General features: G+C 41.9%; 1 protein-coding gene across 1 annotated transcript in view; it reads right to left on the bottom strand.

Annotated features, from left to right (window-relative positions):
- Nucleotides 1-5,992: 5,992 nt before the first annotated feature.
- Nucleotides 5,993-26,739, bottom strand: part of USP13 (ubiquitin specific peptidase 13) — a 117,366-nt gene continuing 96,619 nt past the window's right edge. The window contains exons 18-21 of the mRNA XM_043594848.1: nucleotides 24,572-24,738; nucleotides 22,861-23,014; nucleotides 12,536-12,620; nucleotides 5,993-10,867 (exon numbers count right to left, since the gene is read on the bottom strand). Coding sequence (XP_043450783.1) covers nucleotides 10,774-10,867; nucleotides 12,536-12,620; nucleotides 22,861-23,014; nucleotides 24,572-24,738 — 500 coding nt within the window. The 3' untranslated portion in view covers nucleotides 5,993-10,773. The remainder of the gene's footprint in view (nucleotides 10,868-12,535; nucleotides 12,621-22,860; nucleotides 23,015-24,571; nucleotides 24,739-26,739) is intronic.

The raw sequence follows: 26,739 nt of genomic DNA on the forward strand, positions 1-26,739 counted from the left end.
AGAGCTTAGATTTCTGTGAGGGATCAACAAATACTTTAACACATAAGGATGTCATGTGCCAAAAACTGCTAGAAGGACAAGGCAAATGAGGTATTATGAGAGAAACTGGGGGCTCCTTTTTATCCATAGATGGTCAGGAAAGATTTCTCTTAGGTGATGTTTGGGCTGAGCTTTGAACACCAAGAAGCCCACCAAGTGGCACTGGGAACAGCTCTTTGAAATATTCTCGGCAGAGCCAACAGCTACCACAAGACACCAAGGCAGGAATGAGCTAGGTGTGTTCAAGGAGGAAGGAGCCCAGGATGGCGAGCGCTGTGAGCTGGGGAGACCTTAGGAGATGCCCTGGCAAAGCGGGAGATTGTTGGTGGCCTTCCTGGAGCACATAAAGGGTGGATTTGCCCTCAAGCAGAGAAAGGATGCCACCGAGACAGATGTTTCTGTTTCCAGAATGTTTACTAATGAAGTCCTTGAGTGGTCAGGTTGGTGATGCAGGAACAATAGGCTTGAAGAGAGCCACACAGGCACACTGAGCCCCCCTTCCCCCTCTTCACTAAGTCCTCTTGCTATAAAGCCAACAACCTGGTGGAAGTTCATTTTTTCCTCTATCAAATCAGGCTGTACCTCCTTCTTTCCCACTTCATGGTTATTTTACCCAGCGGTGAATTGTGGCTCCTCTCCCGACCCCTTGCATAACTTAAACCTTTTATTATGTCTCTTAATCCTTTTTAAGCGTGAATTCTATTTCCTCAAACAGCTGCTTCACTCCATGTGTATACATGAAAGCAGCCCAAGGTTTGAAGTGTTTTTCACATTCCTTTACAAGGCTCCTCACAGTAATGCCTTACCTATCCAGTACTTTAGGGCTCACAAGGATGTATGTATTTTTTTTCCTTACTTATACCTCATAATAAATAATGCTGCCTGAAAGGAGGTTAGAGGGGGAGCGAGCCAAAGCATAAGAGACTCTTAAAAATTGAGAACTGAGGGCTGATGGGGGGTGGGAGGGAGGGGAGGGTGGGGGATGGGTATTGAGGAGGGCACCTTTTGGAATGAGCACTGGGTGTTGTATGGAAACCAATTTGACAATCAACTTCATATATTGAAAAACATAAAAAAATAAAAATAATGCTGCCTGGTTATCAACTTAATGAATCAGAACCTTGGAAACTGACAGTTAATTTTAATATTTTCATCTAAGGAATTAAGCCATTTGATTCTTAGGAGCCCCCTGCTTGAGTTTGCTCACCTGAGTTTAGAAGGGTGGAGACCAAGCAGTGCAGCCTTCCCAGGCCAAGGTCTTTGAAAAGGAAAAAGAAAGGAAGCTAACACTTACTGAAACCTGCCATGTGCCACATTCCTACGCCATTATTTCTACTACGCCATTTTAACCCTAATGCACACTCAGGTCCTCTGCTTCTCCCCTCCTAATAATACACACAGTCTATAATTAATATTATTGCAAATGATGAACATAATAGCAAAAACTGTGCCAGGTGGAAGAAAAACATCTTACCGATTAAGAACTGACTAAAGATCACATCTACTATTAAAAACTGCAAAAACTGGCCCAGGAAAAAGTAAGCTTGAGAGAAATCTTACCAAGACGATGGCTAAGAGTGCTTACAGGAAAACTGGCTACTGATTCAAAAACATGACAAAAGAACAAAATCTTGACAAAATCTAGAGTGGCAAAATTTGACCTGGTAAAGGTGGACCCGCTGGAAATCATGGCCACAAAAGGGACTCTGCAATAGGAAAAGTTCTAATAGGGAAAATGTGATGAGGACCAAAAGCTGAAGACTCAGACTGTCTTCATAAAATTTACAGAACTGAGGGTGCCCGGGTGGCTTAGTTGGTTAAACATCTGACTCTTGGTATGAGCTCAGGTCATGATCTTGGGGTTTTGTGAGTTCAAGCCTTGCATTGGGCTCTGCATTGACTGTGCAAAGCCTGCCTGGCTCTCAATCCCTCTCACTCTGCTGCTCCCCCACTCATGCTGTCTCTGTCTCTCTCAAAATAACTTGAATTGATACCAATTAAACTAATTTCATTAAAATAGAAAGGAAAATTGGGGCGCCTGGGTGGCGCAGTCGGTTAAGCGTCCGACTTCAGCCAGGTCACGATCTCGCGGTCCGGGAGTTCGAGCCCAGTGTCGGGCTCTGGGCTGATGATGGCTCAGAGCCTGGAGCCTGTTTCCGATTCTGTGTCTCCCTCTCTCTCTGCCCCTCCCCCATTCATGCTCTGTCTCTCTCTGTCCCCAAAATAAATAAACGTTGAAAAAAAAATTAAAAAAAAAAATAGAAAGGAAAATATAAAAGCTTGGAGAGAGTTCAACTGGATAACTGTTTCACACCTCCCCTCGCCTCAAATCTCCAATCTCCCCCACCCATGGTCCCTCCAAGCTGAGGATCTCACTTCTTACTTCCCTGAGCAAATTAAAGCAGGCAGGACAGAATCCCCAGACTCTCAGTGCTCCCACTCCTCACAGCCGCATCTGGCACTCTTATCTCTGCCTTCCTCCTGTCCCCAAAGACGGGCTCCCCAGCCGGTGTCTAAAGTCAGCTCCAACTGAGCACGAGATCCCGTCACCTCTTGCCTGCTCAAGGGCAGCAAACCGCAATTCTCACCTTTCTGTCCTACATCCTCAGTATTGTGCCTATTTGACCATCTTATTTCCCATATTTAAAAACAAAAACCTCTCTTGTTCCCAGCCCACGTCTTGTCAGCCACCATCTCTTCTTTGCTTCCCTTTGTGGCAAAATTCCCCAAAGAGTGGTTTGCATTCATCTTCTGCAGTTCCTCCCCACCCCCCAAACTGTCCCCATGGAGATCACCCATGACCTCCAAGTTGATCAATTGTGTAGTCAACTCATCTGACTTAACCTACCACAGTTACTTGACAGTTGATATCTGTTGCCTCCACTTGGCTTCCACTTGCATGCACTGTTCTCTTGATTTTTGCCCACGTTGGTGTTCACTCCTCTCAGAGTCTCCTTTGCTGGCTCATCTTCTCCTGGACTTCTTATATTGAGCCTTTGCTCAGTCCCTGGACCAGTTCCATTTCCTGTCTTCCTCCACTGGTGAACATACCCAGTCCCTGGTTTAAATGCCATCTTTAGTTTTTTTGCTTCAGTCCAGACTTTTCCCTCAAAATCCGGAGTTGTATATCCAGCTTCCCACTCAACATCAACCACGGAGATCTAACAGGCATTTCAAATTCAACACATCCCAAACTTGCAATCATCTTTTCCCATCAATACCCCCCAATCCCACCAAGCCTTCCCTATCTTTGTTGATTGCAACTACATTCTTTAGTTGCTCAGAGGAAGAACTTTGGGGTCTAGCTTGGCTACTCTCATTCCCTCACATGCCACGTCCTGCCCACCAGGAAATCCTGCTGGCTTTACTTTCACATGTATCCAGAATCTGACTATCCTTGCTACCTCTACTGCTACCATCCCATCTATGTGAGCCATCATCCTAGCTCACCTTGCTTACCACAGTAGCCTCTACTTTTATCCTTGCCTCCTATCAGCTAATTTAGAGAACTATCTTCCTGAAACTTTGGTCAGATCAGATCATTGCTCTACTTAAGAGCCTATGACTCCCAATGGCACTCCAGAGTCAAGCCCTTCCAATGCCTCCTGGCTCAGGCAATCTGGCCCCTCTCCAACATCTTCCCCTACTCCTCTTCCCCTCATTCCCTCTCTCAAATCACACTGGTCCCCTTACTGCTTCTCTGACATAATTGATTATGCTCCCACCCTGGAGCCTCTGCTCCCATGAGTCCCTCTGCCAAGCATATCTTTCCCCCCCAAATATCCATTTAGATGACTCCTTCACCTCCTTCAAGTCTTGGTTCAAATCTCACCTCCAAAAAAATGCTTTCCCTGCGTACCATATTTAGTAGCAAAATCCACACCTCCCCCCATTCTGCTGTTCTTTTTTTCCATAGCACATAGTACCTTTTAACATATTATATAATTTACTTATTTCTTATGTTTAGCATCCGGCTCTCCCTGCTAGAAAATAAACCCAACAAGGGCAAAGAGTCTGGTCTGCTTTGTTTACTGATATATTCTAAGAAAAGCAATGCCCAGCACATAGATACTCAGTATTTATTGAATGATGAACCATGTTATATACATTAACAAAATAAATTGGCTTAATGACATTATCTCCAGAAAAATACTTTGGTGGAAAAAAGTCATCAATGTTGGTATAATTCTGATTCTTTACAAAAAAAAAAAAAAAAAAAAAAGATTTGCTAGGCTGAAATAAAGGGTCAAAACCTCCACAGGGTCAAAGTGCTAGTTAAAATAGTGATGTAAAATAGCACAGTAAAAATATCCTGTGCCACCAGACTGTGAAATGTTTGACGTAACTTATCTCATGTATTATTAGGCCCCCTGCACAGATGACAAGACTGAGTTTCAGAAAGTCAAGTCTCTATGCCTCTACTCTTGCCGTTCTATCTGCCCCCTACCTCACTGACTTTTCCTAGTAAAATTTTAAATAATAGGTTGCATGCGAATGAGAATAACTTACTGTTTCCTATTAAATTTCCTCACTACAAATGATTTGCCACTGACCACATTCGAAAAGTGGGACCTTAGATTCAAACAGTGCATACACGCCATGGTAGACTCTCCCACTGGGCACAAGGAGACAGAACAAAGTGAATGTAAGCAGCATCTGACTTGCAAACATTGTCCTAAAAACTTTATAATGTGTGAGTCATAAAAAAAATCCTCCATCCCAATCATTTCCTTCTCCTCTTCTCACCAAAACATTATGGCACAACACTGATGTTGGTCATTTTACTTGGATTTTTAAAAATGTATAGATTCTTTAAAATTTTTTAAATATTGAGGGGCACCAGGGTGGCTCAGTCGGTTGAGCATCGGACTTTGGCTCAGGTCATGATCTCACAGTTCGTGGGTTCAAGCCCCCCGTCGGACTCTGTGCTGACAGCTCAGAGCCTGGAGCCTGCTTTGGATTCTGTGTTTCCCTCTCTCTCTGCCCCTCCCTGGCTCATGCTCTGTCTCTCAAAAATAAACATTAAAAAGAAAAAATTTTTTAAGTATTGAATGGACATGTTTTAAGTAGTAATAAGCATACCCTATATGGTAGGCAAAATAATGCCTCCTCAAGGATTTCTATATCCTAATCCCCAAAACCTGTGAATGTGTTATCTTACATGGCAAAAAGGAACATTGCAGATGTGATTAATTTAAGGATCTGGAGATGGGAAGTTTATTCTGGACTATCTGGGTGGGCCCACTGTAATCATAAGGGTCCTTATAAGAGGGAGCAGGAGAGCCTGTCAGAGGCCATAGGACAATGGACACAGACACTAAGTGATGTCCATGTTGTTAGGAGGCCACAAGCCAAAGAATGAGAACAGAAGAGTTTCTAGAAGCTGGAAAAGACAAGGAATGGATTCTCACATAGAGTTTCCCTGCCAACAGCTAGATTTTAACCCTGTAAGACCCATTTTCATACTTCTCACCTAATAAATGTGCTCTCTTGAGCCACCAAGTTTATAATCCTTTGTTACGGCAACAATAGGAAACTCATACAACCTACAAACATGGTGCCATCGAAATGCTGAAATCCCTTGGTGCAACCAGTATTGAGCACGCTGGCACCTGCATTAGGGAAGCTACCAGCAAACTGAGAGCCACAGAACCACAGCAGGGTCTCCACTGACTCCAGTATTGCACCCGACATCCATTCGAGAAAGACTAAAAGACTTCCCTGCCTCGGCCTCTCCCTCCTTTACAGAAGAAACATCTTGCACCGTTGCTGATGTTCCACTACTGATGGGAATGAGGCGGCCTTGGTGCCCACACCAAGAAACCCTAAAGAGAAATAAAATCAGTCACTGTCTTGGGTTACCTGTTCCGTTGATGGATAAGAACCCGCCAAGGGCAGAATCAGTTTACTTGGCATTTTGCAAAAGAAAAAAGAGCCATAAAGGAACCTCAGATTGTGAGAATAGCTTTTAATTTTAAAACAACTGAAGCAATAAATCATCCATCTCTCTTTCCATCACAGGCAATGCTCTCCCCAAACAGTTGAGATATTTTAACAGCAGCTGTGACTAGTGCAAAATAAAATAAATACAAACTCTTTCAGGAGTCAACCTCAAACCTGCTGGGCAGGTGGGCGCAGGCAGCAGGCTCAGCCTCTGCCCAGGCCGATAGGAGCGGCGAGATTTACACCATACATCATCACACCCAGCTCTGAACGGACCACACAATACCTGGGGAGGGGAAACCACAAGAGAATGTTGCCTAAGGTGGAGCAAATATGCCCAGCACCCTCATGTAGCCAGCATCCTTGGCACATGGAAGATGCTTGAAAAATAAGTGCAAACTTAGCTTCTAAGCAAAGCTGAAGGAACGCGGTTTGGGGCTCATTTGCTTTAGTTTTGTTTTGTTTTGGTTTTTTTATTGGAGTCTTATACATACTGGTTTTTACATAGAAAGTCTTCTGCTGTCTGGAAGGCATTCTGTGCCTCACTGAGCTGACTCCAGCGAAAATATGTGTGTTGCTTCTGTCTATTGGGAGAATTACCTTCCACACGTGGCATCTCACTGCTGACTCCACACCATCTAGAACCTAGAGCAGCACCTGTCCAAGTGCAATGCCAGCCACATGTCTAATTTTAATTTTGGTAGCCATATTAAAAAAAAGAGAAAAAGGAATAAGTGAAATTTTAGTAACAGCTTATTTATCTAAAATATTGTCATGTTAGCATGTAACCAATATAAAATACTGATGAAATATTTTACGTTCCCTTCTTTTTGGTACCAAGCCTTCAAAATCTGGTGTGTGTTTTACATGAACAGCACAATCTCGATTTGGACAAGCCAAATTTCAAGAGGTCACTAGCTACATGTGGCTACTGACCCCTGCACCCAGTAGCACAGATCCAGCACATTTTAATACAAACTCTTTCAAGATGATTTACGGTGTAGGGAATCTTCATGGCACTGGGTAGGTGATCTTATACACCAACGTAAGAGTACAAAATCTTGCTCTGTAACCTAGGATTTCTGACCAAGGCAAAGGGTGAAATCACATTCCATCTAATCCCATCCCCTGCTCCTGCTCAGCACCTGCCATCTCCCCAACAGACTACAGAGATAGTGTAATTTAGCAACAGTGATGCTCACAAGAGGAAGAGACATCCTTTCTGTGACAGACAACTTTCTCCGTACTTACTTGGGAATCATAGCTATCACTGAATTAGAGTAAGAAAATCGTCTACACACGTTACAGATTTATTTGCTGAAAGTGGTGCCGAGCTTTTTCATCGCAGGAGGTGTTTTAAACAGACTTTTTCATTTTTGAAGGGGATGGGAACAAGGTATCTTGTGGACTAAGAAGTGGAAAGTTTCAAGAATGGGAGAGAAAGAGGATAATTACCAAAGGAAGTGGGAAGAGAAGTTGGGGTGGGGACACTAAAATGATGCAGATTATAAACTGGGGAGTACGACCTATAACAAAGCAACAAGTTACATCTAACCTCTGTGTGCTCCCTCATCCCACATGTCTAACCCCCATAGTAACTATAGGAAAATAAAAATAGAATCGAATGTTAGGGCAGGAGGGGACTTCTGAGCTGATCCAGCCTACCGCACTCATTGTAAAGAAAAAGGCCCAGAGAGGTAAAAGGCCCACGGCACCTGGAGTGGCGTCGGGCCACGAACCCGGGTACGCACACTGGACACTGCAGGTCATGGGAAAGAATGATGTTGGGAGTCACAGGCTCAAGCTACTTGTGCCGGGCTTCCTGTAGCCCAAAGTCAGCGTGGGGGAACAGCAGGCACATTCTCTTATAGTTGGAAGAAAACAGCCGTGTCAATTCAAAATACCGAAGCAATGCTGACGTAAATGGCATTAAAACATGATTCTTCCAGTAGTCCTTTCTGCATGCTTTTTTCCCTTAAAAAAAAAAAAATCCCCCAATCTGAACCAAAACTGGATTTCTGATCAGTTATACGGGCATTCAGATCAATTGACAAAATAAAAACTTTGATACATTTTCCAAAGACACATTCATTGGGATTTTACACAAATGGATATCAAAAGATATTTACAGGAAAAAAAAGGTGCACTCTTTCACACGTACACCCACACACGGTGAGAATTTCACAATTACACCACCACGCCTCACACAGAGGACTCCTAACAGGCTGATAATCTGACAAAATCCACACATTATTCCAGTTTTCAGTCACAAATAATCTCGTCAACATACATGGTAAAATTAAGGAGTATGTTCCAGACTTTTATTCCAGGGAAATCTGCCTCGTATATATTAAGGTATACATATAAACACACTCTTAAAAGCAAGAAAGAAACACGTTATTTGCTCCAGTTTTTCCCCAACTCTCAATCTGAAATAAAGAATAGCACATATACAAAACTTTGCCTTGTAGAAATAGCCCTTTGTTTTGTGAGGCAGGAAAAAAAGGCAGCCATAGTAATATTCTCTTACAATATGTTTAGGCATCAAAAGGGCTAAGTTTATTTTTTTACTTGAAGAAATTAAATAATGGATAGCCTATAATCTTGTACTGATTTTACACCATTTTGCAAAGTTTTATTACAAAATTTTTATTTTGTTCAAAATACACATGCTATCTTTGTTCACATTTCAATCCAAACCCCCAGTTATCCCCCGACCCCCGAAGAAGGCCTTCACTTTGTAAGAGCATTGAAAACGAGTCATTTTTCACGTGTGTTTGGAGTCAGTATTCTAGGACACTCAGCCAAGGAGACTGGATTTTGTAAGGCTGCTTTGTGTAGGAATTTCTACAGGAGCCAGGGACTCATGTGACAAAGTAGGGCTGCTTTAGGATCTCCAAAACAACACTAAAAGGCGGCACTGGTGGGCACAACCGAGTAGAGTTACTGCACCGTAAGCGCCCTCCTCATGCCAATTGCATTTGTTCCCAAATTGAAGAAAACATCAGACGAGAGAAGGAGGGAGCACACTCTACTGGGACCCACACGGCATACCACCTGCTACTCTTTCAAGGGTCACCGTGTCAAACCTCACATATCTATCCTCAAAGCACAGCTGGAAAGAGAGAGCAGGTGTTATTGTGCAGATAAGGAAGCTGAGGCACAGGGAGGATGAGGGTCTTGCCCAGCTAGGGGCAGCACCCAAGTCTCCAGGCTCCCAGCCTCGGGCTCAGTGCTCCTCAGACATACAGCGTAGCTAATCTCCTGTAAAAGGAGCCCGATCTTAATCAGAATCCTGACTGCTCACAACTCACCGTGTTGTAATCCACTTGTCCATGTGGTATTTTACCCAACTGGTTCTACTTTATTTTCCTACAGTTTCTAGACAGATCCTTTCTACCAATCAAATGCACGTTAGGCAGACTGCAGTAGATCCTTCTTCATTTGACTGGATAATCTGAAATAGAAACTCCAGAGACTCTAGAATTCGGTACAGAGCTGCAGGAAGATTATAAACCACTCTTGTTGCACTTTTTCATCACATTTGAAACCCTGATCTAATCCCAGGTTGCAACAAAAATACTAAAACACCAAAATGGAAATGATGGTTTTTCACAATGTCATATAAAGCTTCCTTGCATCTGAAGCCCTGAAGGTGCCCAAGATCACACTGCTGGTCACAGCAAATAAGCAGCAAAGGCAAGTCAGGAGGTGATTAACCCAGAAAGGGCAAAGAGGAGACTCTAGCCCCAGAAAAATGTAAAAATGGAGGCAGGCAAAGAGCTCAGGGACAAGAAAATTACAGACAAATTTGGGGCACTTAGTGTGATTCCAGGGAGTTGTTACATGTTATGGTAAGATTAGCTATTTTAACTAAAAATACATACTATGCCTTAGGGAGAAGGGCTGCTGAGAACCAGAATTCATCTACTTTTATGTGGCAAAGAACAATGTTGTGCTGCTGTGGGCATCCGGCATTCTCCCACAAAATGTCACAAACCCAGGTGGATTCTTGACAACACTTTTTTAAAGGGACAACTCAGCCCTTTTTACTCCTGAAAATCTAAGTGGGGAACCAATTTTTAAAACTGTTCCTGAGTTATAGTTTCTTTAAAATGGTTACTTGCTTTTCTCAGCTATGCTTAAGACCAACTGCTTTAACCTTTAAAAACTAGCCCGTCATAGATTTCCTGGTTGACGATAACAGTCTCACCCTCACACATTCACACAATCACATTATGAATTTTGATACGATTAAATTAAAAATACCTTTCATTGCAGATGCTCTTATCTTCTATACATGGACAGGTCAGAAATTGTGTGTAATGAAAAAACTATGTCACAAATAAAGCCCATCCCATTACTGATTTTTGATATGAAACAAAAATGGGCTTCTCATTTATTTGGGGGTGAGGCCACACCATGGGCCCCCCAAAGCATAACAGAGGGCTGATGGCACATTCCCATTTTTGGTGTGACACTGGCAGATCCCCCACCAGCAGTATAAATACTTTTTTTTTTTAAATCATCCTCTCCTTGAACATTTATAAAAAGAAAAACTATCTACAGTAGTGTATCATCACTAATAGAAATTCCTTCCCAGTTCTATTTCAGAAGGCGTCAAATGATGTTCTTTAAATAAACTATAAATACCCCCATGTATTCCTTCATTTCATGTCTGGCTGTCCCAACTTCTGTTTGTTTTTTTTTGTTGTTTTTGTTTTTTTTTTTTTTTTTTTGGCAAATTAAAAAGGCGTGTGGCTTCTTCTGGCCAACTGGCACATCTGAGGCTCAGCGTGGTACCCTGTGGTAAAAGTACATGTAGCCCAGGTCCTTAGGGGGCCTTTCTGAGGCACACACCCTGTGGTCATTGTAGATCACCCATCTGAAAACAAAAGAGAAGAATTCGATGATTTCAGTCAGTCCCAGGAAGCTTAGCGGAAAAAAAGTTACTGCTCCATCCTTATAATAGTCAAGGTGTTTTAAGACAAACCCAAGCCTGTTGTATAAAAAGGAACAGAACACTGGTGGGAATTTACTACTACTTTTTTTATTCTTGAGCTCAAAAGTGGTCATTAAAGGGGTTTCCAAACATTTTAAACCCTTTGATCTCATAGCCCCTTTTGTAGAAATCCATAGATGGCCTCAGAAATTAAGTCAAAGAATTATGTACGACAGCACTTATTTCAGCCTGAGACATATAACTAGGTAAAAATAAGAAGTAAAGAGTCATGTGGTGAACTACTGTACAACTATTAAAATGTCTTCAAGGAATATTTGGTAAAGTGGGAAAATTATTTCAATACAGTATGAAGTGGAGAAAAAGGTTAAAAAATTGTATGTGCTGTGTGCATACCTTACTCTTTTAGAAAAGTTGTAAATACATACATACGTTTATATATAGCATATGTACATAGACATATACCCTCTCCCAACGAAAATGATAAAACAAAGAGAAGCGTTATCAAAATACAAACAATGATTATCTTTAGGCTTTCAAATGACATATCCTTTGCTTGTTTCTGCACTTTACAAATCCCTTGCCATAAACTGTATGGCTTCTTAAATTATAATTAAGCTCATTTTCTTAAGAAGAATATTTTGCTTAGTAATAAAAAAAATTCTCACTATAAATCAAGTGTCTGTGCGCAACTGTTTCATTAATCAAGTTAAGATGACAGCACTAAAAGACATACCAAAAAGGGGCACAACCAAGTCGCAGGGGTGGGGGGGACGTGTCTCCCCTGCAGTGCATCTTGTTGTATAAGATCAACATCCCACCAGGACAGGGCAAGACTCCATTTCTCCAGCATCCCAGGGGCTGAGCATTGCCTCAAGCAGGAGGCCGACACACAGGCTGCTCAGAGGAAAGCTCAAGGAAGACAAACCAGTAGGGTGTATGGGGATCCAGCCCAAGGAGAAGGTTCTGAAGAGAGCAGCAACCTCACATGCCGTAGATGTCTTATTCCCGGCTCACCACACACATAGCAATTCTACTTAAGAAGCCAAGAAGCCCACTGTAAGGCCACAATAAGGCAAAACAGTGGATGTTTAGGGACGCCAGATAAAACACAGGATACCCAGTTAGATTTAAATGGCAGGCAAGCAACAAACAATTTTTTAGTGTAAATACATCCCACGTAATACTGAAGACATGTTTATACTAAAAAGTGATTCATTGTTTATCTGAAATTCAAATTTCCAGGGCATCCAGTTTTCTCATTTTGTTGGCTAAAACTGGCAATCCTATGGAGGTCCCAAATATCTACACATTCGGCTGGAGGATGTATCTTTATTTTGGGAAGTCACTTTGGTATAATGGTTGAGAGAGGCTTTGAATACCAGCTACTTACAGGCTAAGTTCAAGCTATTCAACTTCTCTGAGCGTCCTGTGTCTTGATGTGTAAAATGGCTTTAAGAGTATACCCCTACAAAACCATTGTTGAGAGCCAAATGAAATAATATAACAATAATATACACCTAGTAGAGTCCCTGGCATACAGTAGGTGCTTAATAAAACATGGATATCATTTACCTTCTAAAAAAGACTTACCTTCCTTCCTTTTTAATATGGCAAACATAATGGCCACTCATTGTAGATGTTCCCATGTGACTGATGAACGCAAATAATTCATACACTATGAAAGAAGAAACACCTCTGTTACAAGGCAGCATTACCAGAAACCAAAGCTGCTTCTGATTAGAATTTAAAGCCAAGAACAGTGGGGGCGCCTATGGGGCTCAGTTGGTTAAGCATCCGACTTCGGCTCAGGTCATGATCTCACGGTTTGTGAGTTTGAGCCCTGCACCGGGCTCTGTGCTGACAGCTCAGAGCCTGGAGGAGCCTGCTTCAGATTCTGTGTCTCCCTCTCTCTCTGCCCCTTCCCCACTCTTGCTGTCTCTATCTCTCATAAATAAATGAACTTAAAAAAAATAAAAGCCAACAACAGTGAACCCCAGCAACTGTTTAGATTGAAAGACAAAGACTGTTTACCTTGCTATGCTGAGAACACACACATCCACCCCCCCCACACACACACCCAAAGTGACATCAAATTTGACCTGCAAATTCATCACAACACAGGACATAAACTATCAAAGCACTGCTGACATTAGATTCCTATCTGGAAGGGGCTTTAAAATCCCATAGCCAAGTCTGGTGGCAAGCTCATGGGTCTAACGGGGAAGTCCTGGCTCTCTCACTTCTAAGCAGCATGAGAGCAGAAAGTGGTTTCCTCTTTCTGAGCTCATTTCTTCACAGTGATTAAAAAATCCACCCACTTCACAAGGTTGTATAAGGCGTAAGTGAGCAATTCAGACTAAAATACTATACAAATGTCAGGATTATGAGAAAGACAGCAGAGAGCTGTTGTCATTTATAGAAAAGGATAATGCTTCACAGTAGGCTTCTTGTGGATTCTGACTTGCTCACAACGATACGGGACCAAAATTCAGACTTCATGCTTTCTGAAGAAGAAAATATAGAGGCTTAGTGTAAGACCAATGTTTATTCTCTAATAAGTACCTCCTGCCATCTAGCAAAGTATTCTGGACATCCCCATTCTGAATGAATTTCAGCTCATGCTCCCCGGGCCAGGCCTCAATCTAAAAACACCGAGTGGGCTCCATGGACTGGTACCCGTCCACTCTGCAAACTGTTACAGGCCACGACGGAGTGTTTACAAACCTTCATAATAATTTCAGAACAGTATTCATGTCTGTTGAATCTAATAAGGAAAGAAAATGAGCTTACCTGTTCATTTTTCTAGTGCTTAATTTGTATTGCATTTTCCAAAGTATTGTTTCTGGACACACTCTTTCCCTTGACCCTCCCTCTCTAATTCCTTCTCTCCTTTGCTGTTCACTCAGGCTCATCCACTTACTTTCCCACAAGTCCTGACCTTACTCCCCCTTCACTTCACATCACGCACTGCTGATCACCTACTCTTTCCTCAAATATTTGCCCCCAGGACACAACTGTCTCTTGGTTGTTCAGCTGCCTCGTGGGCTCCTCCTCGTCTCCCTGACCTTCAAACACTGATGACCTGGAACTTAGACCTCAGACCTTTCTTTTCTCCATTCTACACACACTCTCTCTCTTTGGGTGATCTCATCCCATTGCATGGAGTTAAATGGAATTATTTTCTTAATTTCTGGAATGTTCATTGCTAATGCCCAGAAATACAATTGAATTTTGTATACTGATCTTGTTTCTTATAATCTTGTTAAATCCATTTATTAGTCCTAAAAGTTTTTAGTGAATTCCTTTGGATTTTCTATATACAAAATTATATCATCTGCAAACAGACAGAAGTTATACTTCTTCTTTGCTAACTTGGATGCCTTTTATTTCTTTTTCTTGCCTAATTGCCTTAGCTAGAATATTCTATTACAATGCTAAATAGAAATGGCAAGAGTGGACATCCCTGTCTCGTTCCTGACCTTAGAGGAAAAACATTTAGTCTTTCACCATTACACATGATATGAGCTATGGGGTTTTTGTAGATGCTCTTTGTCAGGTTGAGAAAGCTCCTTTCATTTCCAGTTTGTTGAGCATTCTCTCTTCGGCCTTATCCATCTCAGTTAATGGTGATTCCATTCTTCCATTCAGGACAAAATTTTGACTTCTCTCTGACACCCATCTTTATTTTTCTTTTTGGTAAATTTTTTTGAGCATAGTTGACACGCAATGTTATATCAGTTTCATGTCTCCTCAGGCTCTTTACACACATCCAATGCATCAGCAAATCCTGTCAGCATTTCCTTCAAAATATATCCAGCATCCAACCACTTTTTACCACCTCCACTAGTAATGCCTGATCCTAGTTACTGTCATCACTTGTCTGAATTTTTACAACAGCCCCCTATCTGGGCTCCTTGCTTCTTCCTTGCCCTCTACTGACTATTCTCAGTATGGCTGTCACAGTGGTCTTTAAATGGAAGTCAAACTGTGATTACTACTATTCAAAACCTTCCCAGTGGCATCCTGTATCTCATAGTAAACTCTTCCTCTCACAATGACCTATGAGGCCAATCTCCTGCCCCTCTCCCCCTCACTCCACCCTGGCTACTCCCCCTATCCCCCTCACATCACCTCAGCTACTTCCCCCCTCCCCCTCACTCCACCCCAACTATTCCCTTGCTCCCCCTCACTCCATCCCAGCTCTTCCCCTTCTCCCCCTCACTCCACCTGGGCTACTCCCCTTCTCCCCCACACTCCACCCCTGCTACACACCATCCCCCTTACTCCACCATGGCTACTCCCCCCTCTCCCTCACTCCACCCTGGCTACTCCCCTTCTCCCCCTCACTCCATCCCAGCTACTCTAACCTCCTGGCTACTCCTCAAACACCCAGCATGTTCTGGCCTTCAAGCCTCTACACTTATTGTTCCCTCTCTGAAACTATTCTTCCAGATGTCATTTACTTACTTCACTCCTTACTTCATTGAGACCATGGATGAAATTATCACCTCGGAGAGGACTTCCTGAACCACCTTGTAAAAGAGTAACTCTCCCTTCCACCCCCACCCTCACTCCTAAGCTCACCCGCAACCTTGCTTTATTATTGTCCACACAGCATGAAGCAACTCCTGTCACATTACATACTTACTTGCGTGTTTATTTATTGTCTATCTCCTTTTATCTCAGATTAGAATATATCTCCGTAAGGATAAGAAGTCAGTCTGTTATGTTTACTGAAATATTCCTGACACAGAGAATGGTGGCTTAGCATGCAACAGACGCTTCATAGGAATTTGCTGAACATATAAATAAATGTATGAATTAGAGAACAACTATGTTCACTCCATTTCTTCACTTGTTTTTATATCATCTTATATAGTATATATTTTATAAACCACCTACCAAAATATAAATTAGTAAAATAATTATTAAAAAAGGGGGTTCCTGGGAGGCTCAGTCAAGCATCTGACTCTTGATTTCAAGCTCAGGTCACAATCTTACAGTTTGTGACTTCGGGGCCCACGTCAGGCTGCAAGCTGACAGTGTGGAGCCTGCTTGAGATTTATTCTTTACCTCTCTCTCTGCCCTTCCCTCCCTCCCCTCTCTCTTTCTCAAAATAAACTTTAAAAAAAATAATTATTAAAAAATATATCACTCAGAGGGGATTGCCTTTCCCATCATTAACTAAATTTTTGTTGTTAGCTGTCATATCAACTGATGACTAAATCAATCAATCAATAAATAAAATCCAAGTTTAAAACCTGAAACCAGGCAAAAACAATTATGAGTGGCAATCATTTTGCCTGGCACTTAGTTTTTGAAATAGTGACCCAAGCACCCTTTTTGGTCTTCCCTCCCCTTTGCCCCCCCAACACTAAGAACCTACCCTACAGTAAGCAAGGGAGAGTGTGGACAGATACCGGTTCATGTTTCTAGACCCTGGCTGGTTTTTAAAACTCTTTGGAATGGGGTGCCTGGGTGGCTCAGTTGGTTAAGCATCCAACTTCAGCTCAGGTCATGATCTCAGTGGTTCTCGGGTTCAAGCCCCACATCTGCCTCTGTGCTGACAGCTCGGAGCCTGGAGCCTGCAGCCTGCTTCGGTTTCTGTGTCTCCCTCTCTCTCTGCACCATCCCCCCCCCCATTAACTCTCTCTCTCTCTCTCTCTCTCAAAAATGAATAAACATTAAAAAAAAATTTTTTTTAACTCTTTGGAATAATTCTATATCAAATTCCAATACTTCAGTCTGAGATACAGTACTGGTCTCCCAAAATGAAGCTGCTCTCTTAGAGTCTTCATGAAATAAAGACAGGACATGATACCCTAACGAAGACTTCCCCCCTCCCATGGAACTGATCCCCAAAACAATGACGTAAATAATTGAACAGAGTATCTAATGAATATTGCTCACATTAAGCACGGGTCATACAATGAAACATGGCTTAGACCCCAACACAGCCAATGAGTTGACAAAACAAGACAGAGAAAGGGATGGATCCACACATTCCCAAGCCCCCAAAGGCATTTCTCCTCTCTTTGGTTAAAAACAATCCAATGTATACTCAGAATCATAAAAATGAATTAAAGAAAAAAAGGATTAGCATAAATCTTAGTCCTATAATTAAAATTAACAATGTTTATCAATATAAGCAACACCCCATGCATTATTCAAGACCTCCTGCTGGAACCGCCAGCAAAAGAGAGCATCTCTCCCAGTGCATTTGCAAAAACTCAACAGGTAAGAAATCTCAATTGATATTTGCTTCCAAAAGAGAAAGTGAAGGCGAATAAACCCAACAGGGCAGCTACTGCTGATTCTTCTCCAAGTTCCCAGAGCCCTCCCTCTAAAAAAACAGCATCAGTGCACACACTCCCAAAAAAATGTGCAGACCCCTCTTCACGGAGATAGAAAAAGCAGTTTGAGGGAAGGCAAATCATTTTTTAAATACTGACTTGCAACAGAGAAACTCTGGGAAGTACCCGGAAGAGCTGGACAAAATTGCCTAAACCACTATGTCCCTCTAGAAAGCCAGAATTAAACAGTGTCTCCAACTCACATCTTTCCCCCTCACTTCCCTCTCCCAACAAAACTTGTCCTTTTTTGAACATTAGAAAAATGTGTCCAACCTTCCTAATATGAAGAATGTTTTAATATCAAAATTTTACCACCACCACCCCTAAACAACAAAACAGAGACTATGCCCTGATTTTATTCTTTGAGAAAGGACTGTCAGAAAACAAGGGTGGCACGTGGAAAACAGAGGAGCCAGGCAGCCTGCCTTTTCATGTCATATGGAGGAATGGCCACCCAAGGGTTGTCTAGGGTAGGGACTGGCATACTATGATGGCTCATAAGCCAAATCCAGCCCTCAGACTACTTCTGTACTGCCAAGGAGAAAGGAAGGAGGAGAGGGACAAAAATACCAGATGACATAATTATGGCCCACAAAGCCTGAAACATTTACTCTCCGGCCCTTTAGAGGAAAGGCTTGCTGGCCTCAGTCTAGGGGAATGAAAGTTCATCTCACTGCTTACTACTGACTAAAGGTCCCAGACTTAGTAAAGTTACTCGTTAACTTGTAGATTTTTGTTTGGTAAAAATACAAAAAATTTCTGTCCAGTGGAATGTATACCCTCAAGATTTATGACCCTGAGACACTAATTTTATATTTAACTCAGCAGTCAAATTATCTGTCAACATCCTGGCTTCTCTGATTTTTTGAACCAGTAATAAAAACTAACTGGTCCCCTCAGTAATTAAGGAGTCAAAGAAAATCTGTGATACATGCTCAGTTTATATGTACCTGAAAATCATGGTTTTACTTTTTGAAAATTATAGTTCAACAACTCATAATGACCTAAAGCAACTCTAGATTCAGGAGTGCAGTTCAATGAATTTATATTTGTTAAGCCATTATAGCATCTATATGCTGTATATCTGAAAAGCAGTACTATCTTGTAAGGGTGTGACACGTTAGTTCATCTACAGAGCGTGCACAGAGTACACAAACACCAACAGACTCCTTGAAAGGACCAGTGAGACCCCAGGGGCTCCACAGCTTTTTGGTAAGAAACCCAAACTGAGTCTTCCAACTGAATCTTCCTAACTGGAATAACTGGATCCATTACCCACCTCTAACTCCTTCTGTACAACAGTGGGGGGGGGGGGGGGGGGGATATCATTCCCAATTTATTAACATTTGACTCACAAATACCTTATATCTGCAAACAATTTCTACCCAGAACAGCTTGATTTCCTTCATCACTGCTCTGAGAAAAGAACACAGTGGGAGGTGGGGGGGGAGAGAACAGGGTAGATTTGGATTTGGAGCTTTGAGAAAACTTCAGAACTCCCAAAAAAAGCAAAAGGAGCATTTGGGTAAATCAAGAACAGCTTAAGGCAGCTGACAACAAAGACAGAGTCTTAAAGAGCCTACAAATGGGCTCCCCAACCTCAGCCAGCTCAAAATTACCAAAACCTCTTGACTTTCTTATACTGCCTAAAACTCTAAATATCAACCAATCCCCTCCAAAGCTTAATAGTTCTCAGTCATTCATACTTTAGTATAAATTAGCTTATTTCAGACTGGCTTCCTCTTAACTTCCAATAATGCCATTTTTAAAAAAAAAAAAGGCCTATAGGAATTACAAGCAGATACTGAAATGCATGGGCTCAGGAGCCCAGCTGCATTAAGTGTGTGTTGCTTTCCAGAGACCACTTGTGTTTAGCTCCGCTGCATGGTTGTACCTCCTGCTCTGTGGATCCTATTCCCGTTGCATCCCTCAGGGAGCCTGACACTTTGGGAGACCCACCATTATATAAATGTCTCTCTGCTCCCCTTGCTGGAAAATCTCAGCTGCAGTAGAAGCTGTCTGTGCCATTACAGCAATGCGGCTGAAGGAGCCAGAGCAGATTTTGAGTAATCACAGCCTAATCACATTTTAATTACATTGGCAATCAGTGAGTTCTTAAAAAAAAAGAAAAGAAAGAAAGAAAGAAAGAAAGAAAGAAAGAAAGAAAAAAGATTAAATGCTCGTTAAGCACAACACAGAAACAGAAATAATTTTGCAAATGGCAAAAGCCCAGATAGGTCAGACTGAAAGGCCTGATTTTTGCACTTTTTATAATATTTAAAAACTCAACAGAAAGTTAGGTGATAGCCCTAAAATGCGCAGAATATGATGATAAATAGAGCCTTTTGAAAAACAGACTCCTCCTTCCCTTCCAATTTAGAAAATCTTCAGTAAGATGAAGGAGGAGGTACACAGGTTTCAAAATCAGACAGACCTGAATTCCAAGTTGGTTCTCCCACCACCAAGTCACCTAACTTGTCAGGTCCCCATTTCCTCATCTGAACACCCAGCCGTAAGAAGTGAAGGAAAGCTGTGGAGGAAGTAGCGGGTGCCTTAGCAGGCATTCAATAAGTGACATGCTATTTCACCCAGTGTTGTTAGCATTAACCGTTCTTTTTTCTTAATTTTTCTAAATGTTTATTTTTGAGAGAGAGAGAGAGACAGAGACAGAGTTCTAGTGAGGGAGGGGGAGAGAGGGAGGGAGACATAGAATCTGAAGCAGGCTCCCAGGCTCTGAGCTGTCGCCACAGAGCCTGATGCAGGGCTCCAACTCACGAACCACAAGATCACAACCTGAGCCAGAGTCGGACACTCAACCGACTGAGCCACCCAGGTGCCCCAGTACAAGTGCTTCAGTAATCCCTGTCCTTATATAGTCACTTTTTTCCTAATTCAAACACCTATCTTGCCATTATTTTCCACATTAACATGGTATAGTGATGTCCCAGCAGCCGCTGTCCTCCTTCTTAAGGCAATGGTAACCTAATGTGGCTTGTAGGGTGGTGGTTCCCAAAGTTTGGCTGAATTAGAACCACCTAGAGGGCTTGCTGACTCCTAAATCGCTGGACCACCTCTGAGGTCCTAATTTGATAGGTCTAGAGTGGGGCCCAAGAATATTCATTTCTAACCAGTTCACAGATGACGCTGATATTCCTGGTCCAGGACCACTCCCTTCCCTTCTCAGATCACAAGCTAGGAAGGAAGGTCTCCACCCTCAGGTTCCATGATGGGTCCAGTGATCAGGGGAAGGCTGGGCAGCACATGACTCAGATTCTCAGGACCTTTGCTAAGAACTCCAGGACAGTACTCCGCTGGATTTTAACCTGGAGACATACATTGTAGGAGGCACTGGAAGTCACCTCAGGGCCATTAGGGAGACGCTGTCTGAGAGTGGCACCAACCCAGAGGAAGCAGAGCCAAGGGGAACAAACAGATAAAAGGGTTTCAGTCCCAGGGGCGCCTGGGTGGCTCAGTCAGTTAAGCATCTGGACTTGTGATTTCAGCTTAGGTCATGATCCCAGGGTTGTGGGATCGATCCTTCCAAGCTCCATCAGAAAACAGGAAAATGTAAGGATCAGATTCTCCCTCTTTCTGCAGCCAAATATCTTGGCAGCTTTACAATGGCCCCATCTTGTGGTTTATTCCTTCCGTGAGGACGTACCATCCCCAAAGAAAAGTCCATTACAGAAAATCAAGGAAGAAGTGGACCGATAGATATGTAACATGTAATAAAATCCTGCTCATGAATTATTGAGTAACATCCATTTAGTCACCAATTTCCAAAAGGTAATACAAGACTCTTAGAAGAATATGGAAGTTGGGAGAACTAGATCTCATCCTTTTCTTACCCAGTAGGGATAACAACAGTTTCAGTGAAGAAATTCCTATTTTATATAAAAGAAGAAGAAAGTTTCCCTCCCACCGTCTATCTCTAGAGGTAAATCAGATCCTGTAAGACCACTAATGCGTGGACCATTAATGAGAGCTACAGCTTTACTATTACAGGGAAAAATGCTGCTAATGTAAAATTAATTAAATCCAATTATTTTTTACTTGGTACTTTCTATGTGCTAGACACCATGAGCTTTATAAAAATAAAACAGCCTCTCCCTTCCACAAGCTCCCAAACAGGAGACGCAAATATTTACATAAATAATTTTATGTTGCAAGATGAATTTGAAACTTCTAATAACAAAAGAATAAACATTATGTTATAGGGGTTTCAGGCACAGGCTCTGGAGGCAGATTACCTGGATTGGAATTCTGATTCTATACCCATCACTAGCTAGCTATGTGACCTCAACAAGCTTAACCTTCTCTTCTACCTCATTTTTTTTCATTTAAAAAGTGGACATAATAATGATATCTACCTCATAGGATTACTGTGAGGATTAACTGTGGCACAAACGGAAGTATCATTAATATCAGTATAATTATTACTGGCATGAGATAAGGAAGCACTAATTATGAAGATCCTGGGAAGGCAGTCCCACGGAATAGAATCTGTGGCCAAGTTCTGAATAATGGTAAGGATTGTAGTGGGAAGTGATGGGAGAGAAGGGCATTTCACAATTAAGGATTAACCTGAGCAAAGGACTAGAAGTAGGGAGAGTCGATGCCCTGAGTAAGCTGGTGTTGTGGCTACAGCAGCAAGGCAGCTGAGCTATATGTGGTGGGGGAAGGAGGTGTGCAAAAGAAATAATGCTGAGCAATGAGGCGCGCTGGCATCTGACTCAAGGAGCTGGTGACCACCAGGCTAATAAGACAACACTCTTCTAGAGGCAATGACAGCTCAAGAAGCAGGGCATCATAGTGGTAAAGAACATGAGATTCTGGGTTTGAATTCTAGCTCCATCTCTTAAGAGCTGTGTGACTTGGGCAAGGACGTAATCTTTCTGTGCCTCTGTTTTCTCACATGTAAAATAGGTGTGTTGAAGATTAAATGAGGGTCTATATACCAAGTTCTTAGAACAAGTGTCTGGCACCTAGTGATACATATGTGTTTGCTATTAAAAGGTTGAATACTGTATGACTCTTGATCTCAGAGTCGTGAGTTTGAGCCCCATGCTGCGTGTAGAGATTACTAAAATAAATAAATAAATAAACTAACTAACTTAAAAAAAAGTAGAATACTGGCCTCTTCCTCTTGATAGCTCTTCAGAAAATTATGAGCAGTTGGTATGGGCAATGACAGGGTCAAGGGTATAAGACTGCTTTTCAATTATTCAAAAAAATACTACCATGAAAGTAAATGCTCTCATTTGGACAAAAATTTCCACAGTCCATGAAAAAAATTTATCTCAAAGGAGTGACAAACTGACAGCAATCACTAAGCTTAAGCACACACAGTTCTAGGCAACACGACTCTTGAGTTTGTCCAAGACTTCATCAGATCACCACGGCCATGCAAAAATGGCAAAATGCACCATTTACGAGAAGACGGTATCTGTGTTGATTTTGGATGATGGCAAAGGTTTTAATGTGAGTTGGGGTGGGGGGGAGGAGGGCATGAGCCAATGGATGGTCACAATTGCTCAGACGATCCCTAAGGCAAGAACTTACTTCCAGATCCATCCTTGACTCTAGGTCCTTCAGGCTTGGCCTCAGAAATAATGTTTGCATTGGCATTATTCTCCATCTCGATCACAAAGTCACTGTCCTCCTCAAACTCAGGGTGACTAAAGATCCAATCCAGGGCTCTTTCCAGGTTATTATTCTAATAAAATAAAACATTTTTACAATGAATGCAGTCCCAGGGCCTCATTATATTCTGCCCACTTGAACCAGGATGTCAAGCAGATAAGACAGGAGGCCTGAATTCATTAGTCCTAAGTGCTTCTGAGTGAGAAGCTCTGACCCTGCATATGAAATGCACATTTAGCTGGTATTCTCTGAGTCTCCCAACTGGGGTCTGTAATTGGATTCACCAGAAAACAGTTCTGAGCAGCAGACCAGCATTCCAAAGTCCATATCAGTCTTAGCTCAGTGTTCCCACAGGCTAATGCTACTGATGAGGTGCAGAATATCAAAGAGTATTGCCTATGTCTAAGAACAGCCCTTTTTCAGGCCACAATAACTGCATGCACCACATTCCCTATCAACTGTGTTTTCTGCAGAGCCATGCCAGGTAGAAGGGATGCCAATGTGAGTACCATGTTAGTGCATCTTCTCCCTCAATGTCAGCAGAACTGTTGAAATTGCAGTAGAGACAAGATTAATGCCTTGATTAATGGTGACAGCATTGGTTAGTTAGGTTATATTGTTTTAAACTGAACTCCATGAAGTTAAAAACAATTGACCATAAAAACATTTTCCTCTGTTTGTGATATCAATGGCAGGTTAAAGAATTTGTTTCAACATCATCAGAATCTCCAATGAAACACTCAGGCAGTAAAATAAGTGGGGCAAAGCAAGTACCCCGAATGAAAACTAACTCCAGTTGAGATATTTCAAGCATTTTAAAGGGAAACAGATTGCTCCAGCCACACCCCATGCATCAGTTGAGAACTGCTATATGACCTCAACAATGGACCCCAGCAGGCAACCAGTCAGGAAAGGTAAGAAAGAATCAGTAGCAGACATCCACTCAAAAATAGATATGGTGTGGCAAGGGAGGGTGGGTTGAAAAAAAAAAAGTACTTTCCCTCAATATTAAACAGGTATCTGTACTATAAGAGGAAGACTTCTATGTACCCTCTAGTTGCATGGTCTCTTCTCTCCTGATAACATCAGAAGTTCATTAATACCAGAAGCATCTTCTCTCTCCTCAGAGAGAAACGGAAATGGAAAAATTCCAGAAGCCATTCAGTCTTCTCTGTGAGGACTTTTGATAGACACGTCTCCAAGGTCTTGGTCTCAGAAACGTAAAATTTCTCCTCAAGAACTGCCTTATTGAACACTGAATCTAATGCATCCTTCTCTGCTCTAAGGCCACAAGGAAGCTCCAAGTCAAATCTCAGACCCCTGCGAGTAATAAACACCAAGATGATACAGTTTCTTTAGGTTTGGTCATCTTGCCCTGGCTGCATTATCTCCCTATTTTTATTTTTTACTCCCTATTCTTAAACTGTCCATATAATTCCTCCCAATCATTTATTTTAGCTATATATATAATACATGCAAATATAATTTCTATGGGCCATGGTGGGGTACAGAGTGAGATGAACATGATTCCAAATGATCAAAGGACACTGGAAAGCCCAACGGCTACTGGCAGAAATACACATGACCTCCAATAAGTGGAGAGTATTCTCACACTATCTCTCATGCTTACCGTGGCTCGTAGCGCCTGAATAGCCTGATTCCGATGGAATCCCATGGAAGTAATGATAGCTACAATTTCCTCCGGAGGTTGGTTATCCAATCCAGTAGCACCAAAAACAGAGGCCCCAGCAGAAGCCGCTCCTCCATAACCAGGCATGGTCAGTGGTTCGGCAAAATCTGGGGAAAATAATCATTTTCAGGTCTTTTCCTTTTTTTAGTCTTGAAATAAACAACATTTTAGAGCTAAGAAGGAAAAATACCTACGAAGTTATAATAATCAGGACAGTTGGTACTAGCATTAAGGATAAACATATAGATCCGCTAAAACAGAATTCAGAGAGTCCAAAAATAAACCCATAGATTTATGGTCAGTTGAGTTTTGACAAGACCACTCAATGGGGGAGGGCAGTCTTCTCAACAGATCATGCTGGAACAACTGCATGTCCACATACAAAGAATGAAGATGGATCCCTACCTCAAGCTATATTCAAAGATTAACTCAAAATGGCTCCCTGACCTCAATGTTAGAGATCTTAGGATAGGCAATGGCTTCTTAGCTATGACAACAAGAACACAAGTAACAAAAGAAAAAACATAGAAAATTAGACTTCATCAAAATTGCAAACTTTTGTGCTTCAAAAAATACCATCAAGAAAGTGAAAACACTCACAGGATGAGAGAATATATTTGCAAATCATGTATATGGTAAGGTACTTGTATTGATTATGAAAATAACTCTTACTACTCAACAATAAAAAGACAAATACTTTCATTAAAAATGGGCAAAAGTTGGGCTGCCTGGGTGGCTCAGTCAATTGAGTGTCAGATTCTTGATTTTGGCTCAGGTCATGATTTCATAATCAAGATCAAGCCTCATGTCGTGGAGCCTGCTTAAGAGTGTCTCTCTCCCTCTGCCCCTCCCCGACTTGCACACACACATGCTTGAACAAGTGCTCTCTCTCTCTCTCTCTCTCTCAAAAAAAAAAAAATGGGCAAAAGATTGGATAGACATTTCTCCAAAGAGATTTAAATTACCCACAAGGACATCAAAAGATGCTCTACCTCATTAATCATTAGGGAAATGCACATCAATATCACAATGAGCTACCACTTTCACATCCACTGGAATGGCTATAATAAAAACAATAATAACAAGGGTTGGTGAGGATATGGAGAAATTGGAACCCTCATACATTGGTGGTAGAATGTAAAACAATACAGCCTGATTGTTGAAAAACCTGCACTTTTATGTTATGGAGATGGCTTCTTTCCTTCAATCTTATGAAATAACCTGTGCTAGCTTCACACTTTTCTTCTATGGCTTCCTCACCTCTCCCAGACTTCATAGACTGAAGAGAGTGAGGGCCTTGCTCTAGACTAGGTTTTGGTTCAAGGGAATGTTGTGGCTGGTCTGATCTTGTGTCAAAACCACTAAAACTTTCTCCAAATCAGCAATAAACCTGCTGTGTGTTCTCATCACTGGTGTGTTCAATGGAGTAGCACTTTGCATTTCCGTGGAAGAATTTTTGCTTTGCCTTCACAACTTGGCTGTTTGGTGTAAGAGGCCTAGCTTTTGGCCTCTCTGTTTTCAATACGCCTTCCTCTCTAACCTGAATCATTCCTGGCTTTTAAGTTAAAGTGAGAGATGTGTGACTCTTCCTTTCACTTGGACACTTAGAGGCCAGCATAGAGTTATTAGCTGGCCTAACTTCAATATTTTGTGTCTCAGGGAATAGGGAGGCCCAAGAAGAGGGACAAAGACAGGGGAATGGTTGGTCGGTGGAGCAGTCAGAACACACACATCTGTGGATTAAGTTTGCTATCTTATGGGTGCAATTTGTGGTACCCCAAAACAGTTACAACAGTAACATCAAAGATCACTGATCACAGATCACATAATAGAATAATGGAAAAGTCTGAAATATTGTGAGAATTACCAGAAACGTGACACAGAGACACACAGTTAGCAAATATTGTTAGAAAAGTGGCACCAATAGACTTGCTCAACACAGAGTTGCCACCAACCTTCTGTTTGTAGAAAGTACAGTATCTGCAAAGTGTAATCAGATGAAGTGCAGTAAAATGAGATATGCCTGTATTTCTAACTAAGAAATGATAAGGACTTGAAACAGAAAACTGTGCATGAAGAAATGGGGGTTGTTTAGTTAGCTTTCACTT

This window comes from Prionailurus bengalensis, chromosome C2 (genome assembly GCF_016509475.1).
Source record: "Prionailurus bengalensis isolate Pbe53 chromosome C2, Fcat_Pben_1.1_paternal_pri, whole genome shotgun sequence".
Classification (NCBI taxonomy): domain Eukaryota; kingdom Metazoa; phylum Chordata; class Mammalia; order Carnivora; family Felidae; genus Prionailurus; species Prionailurus bengalensis.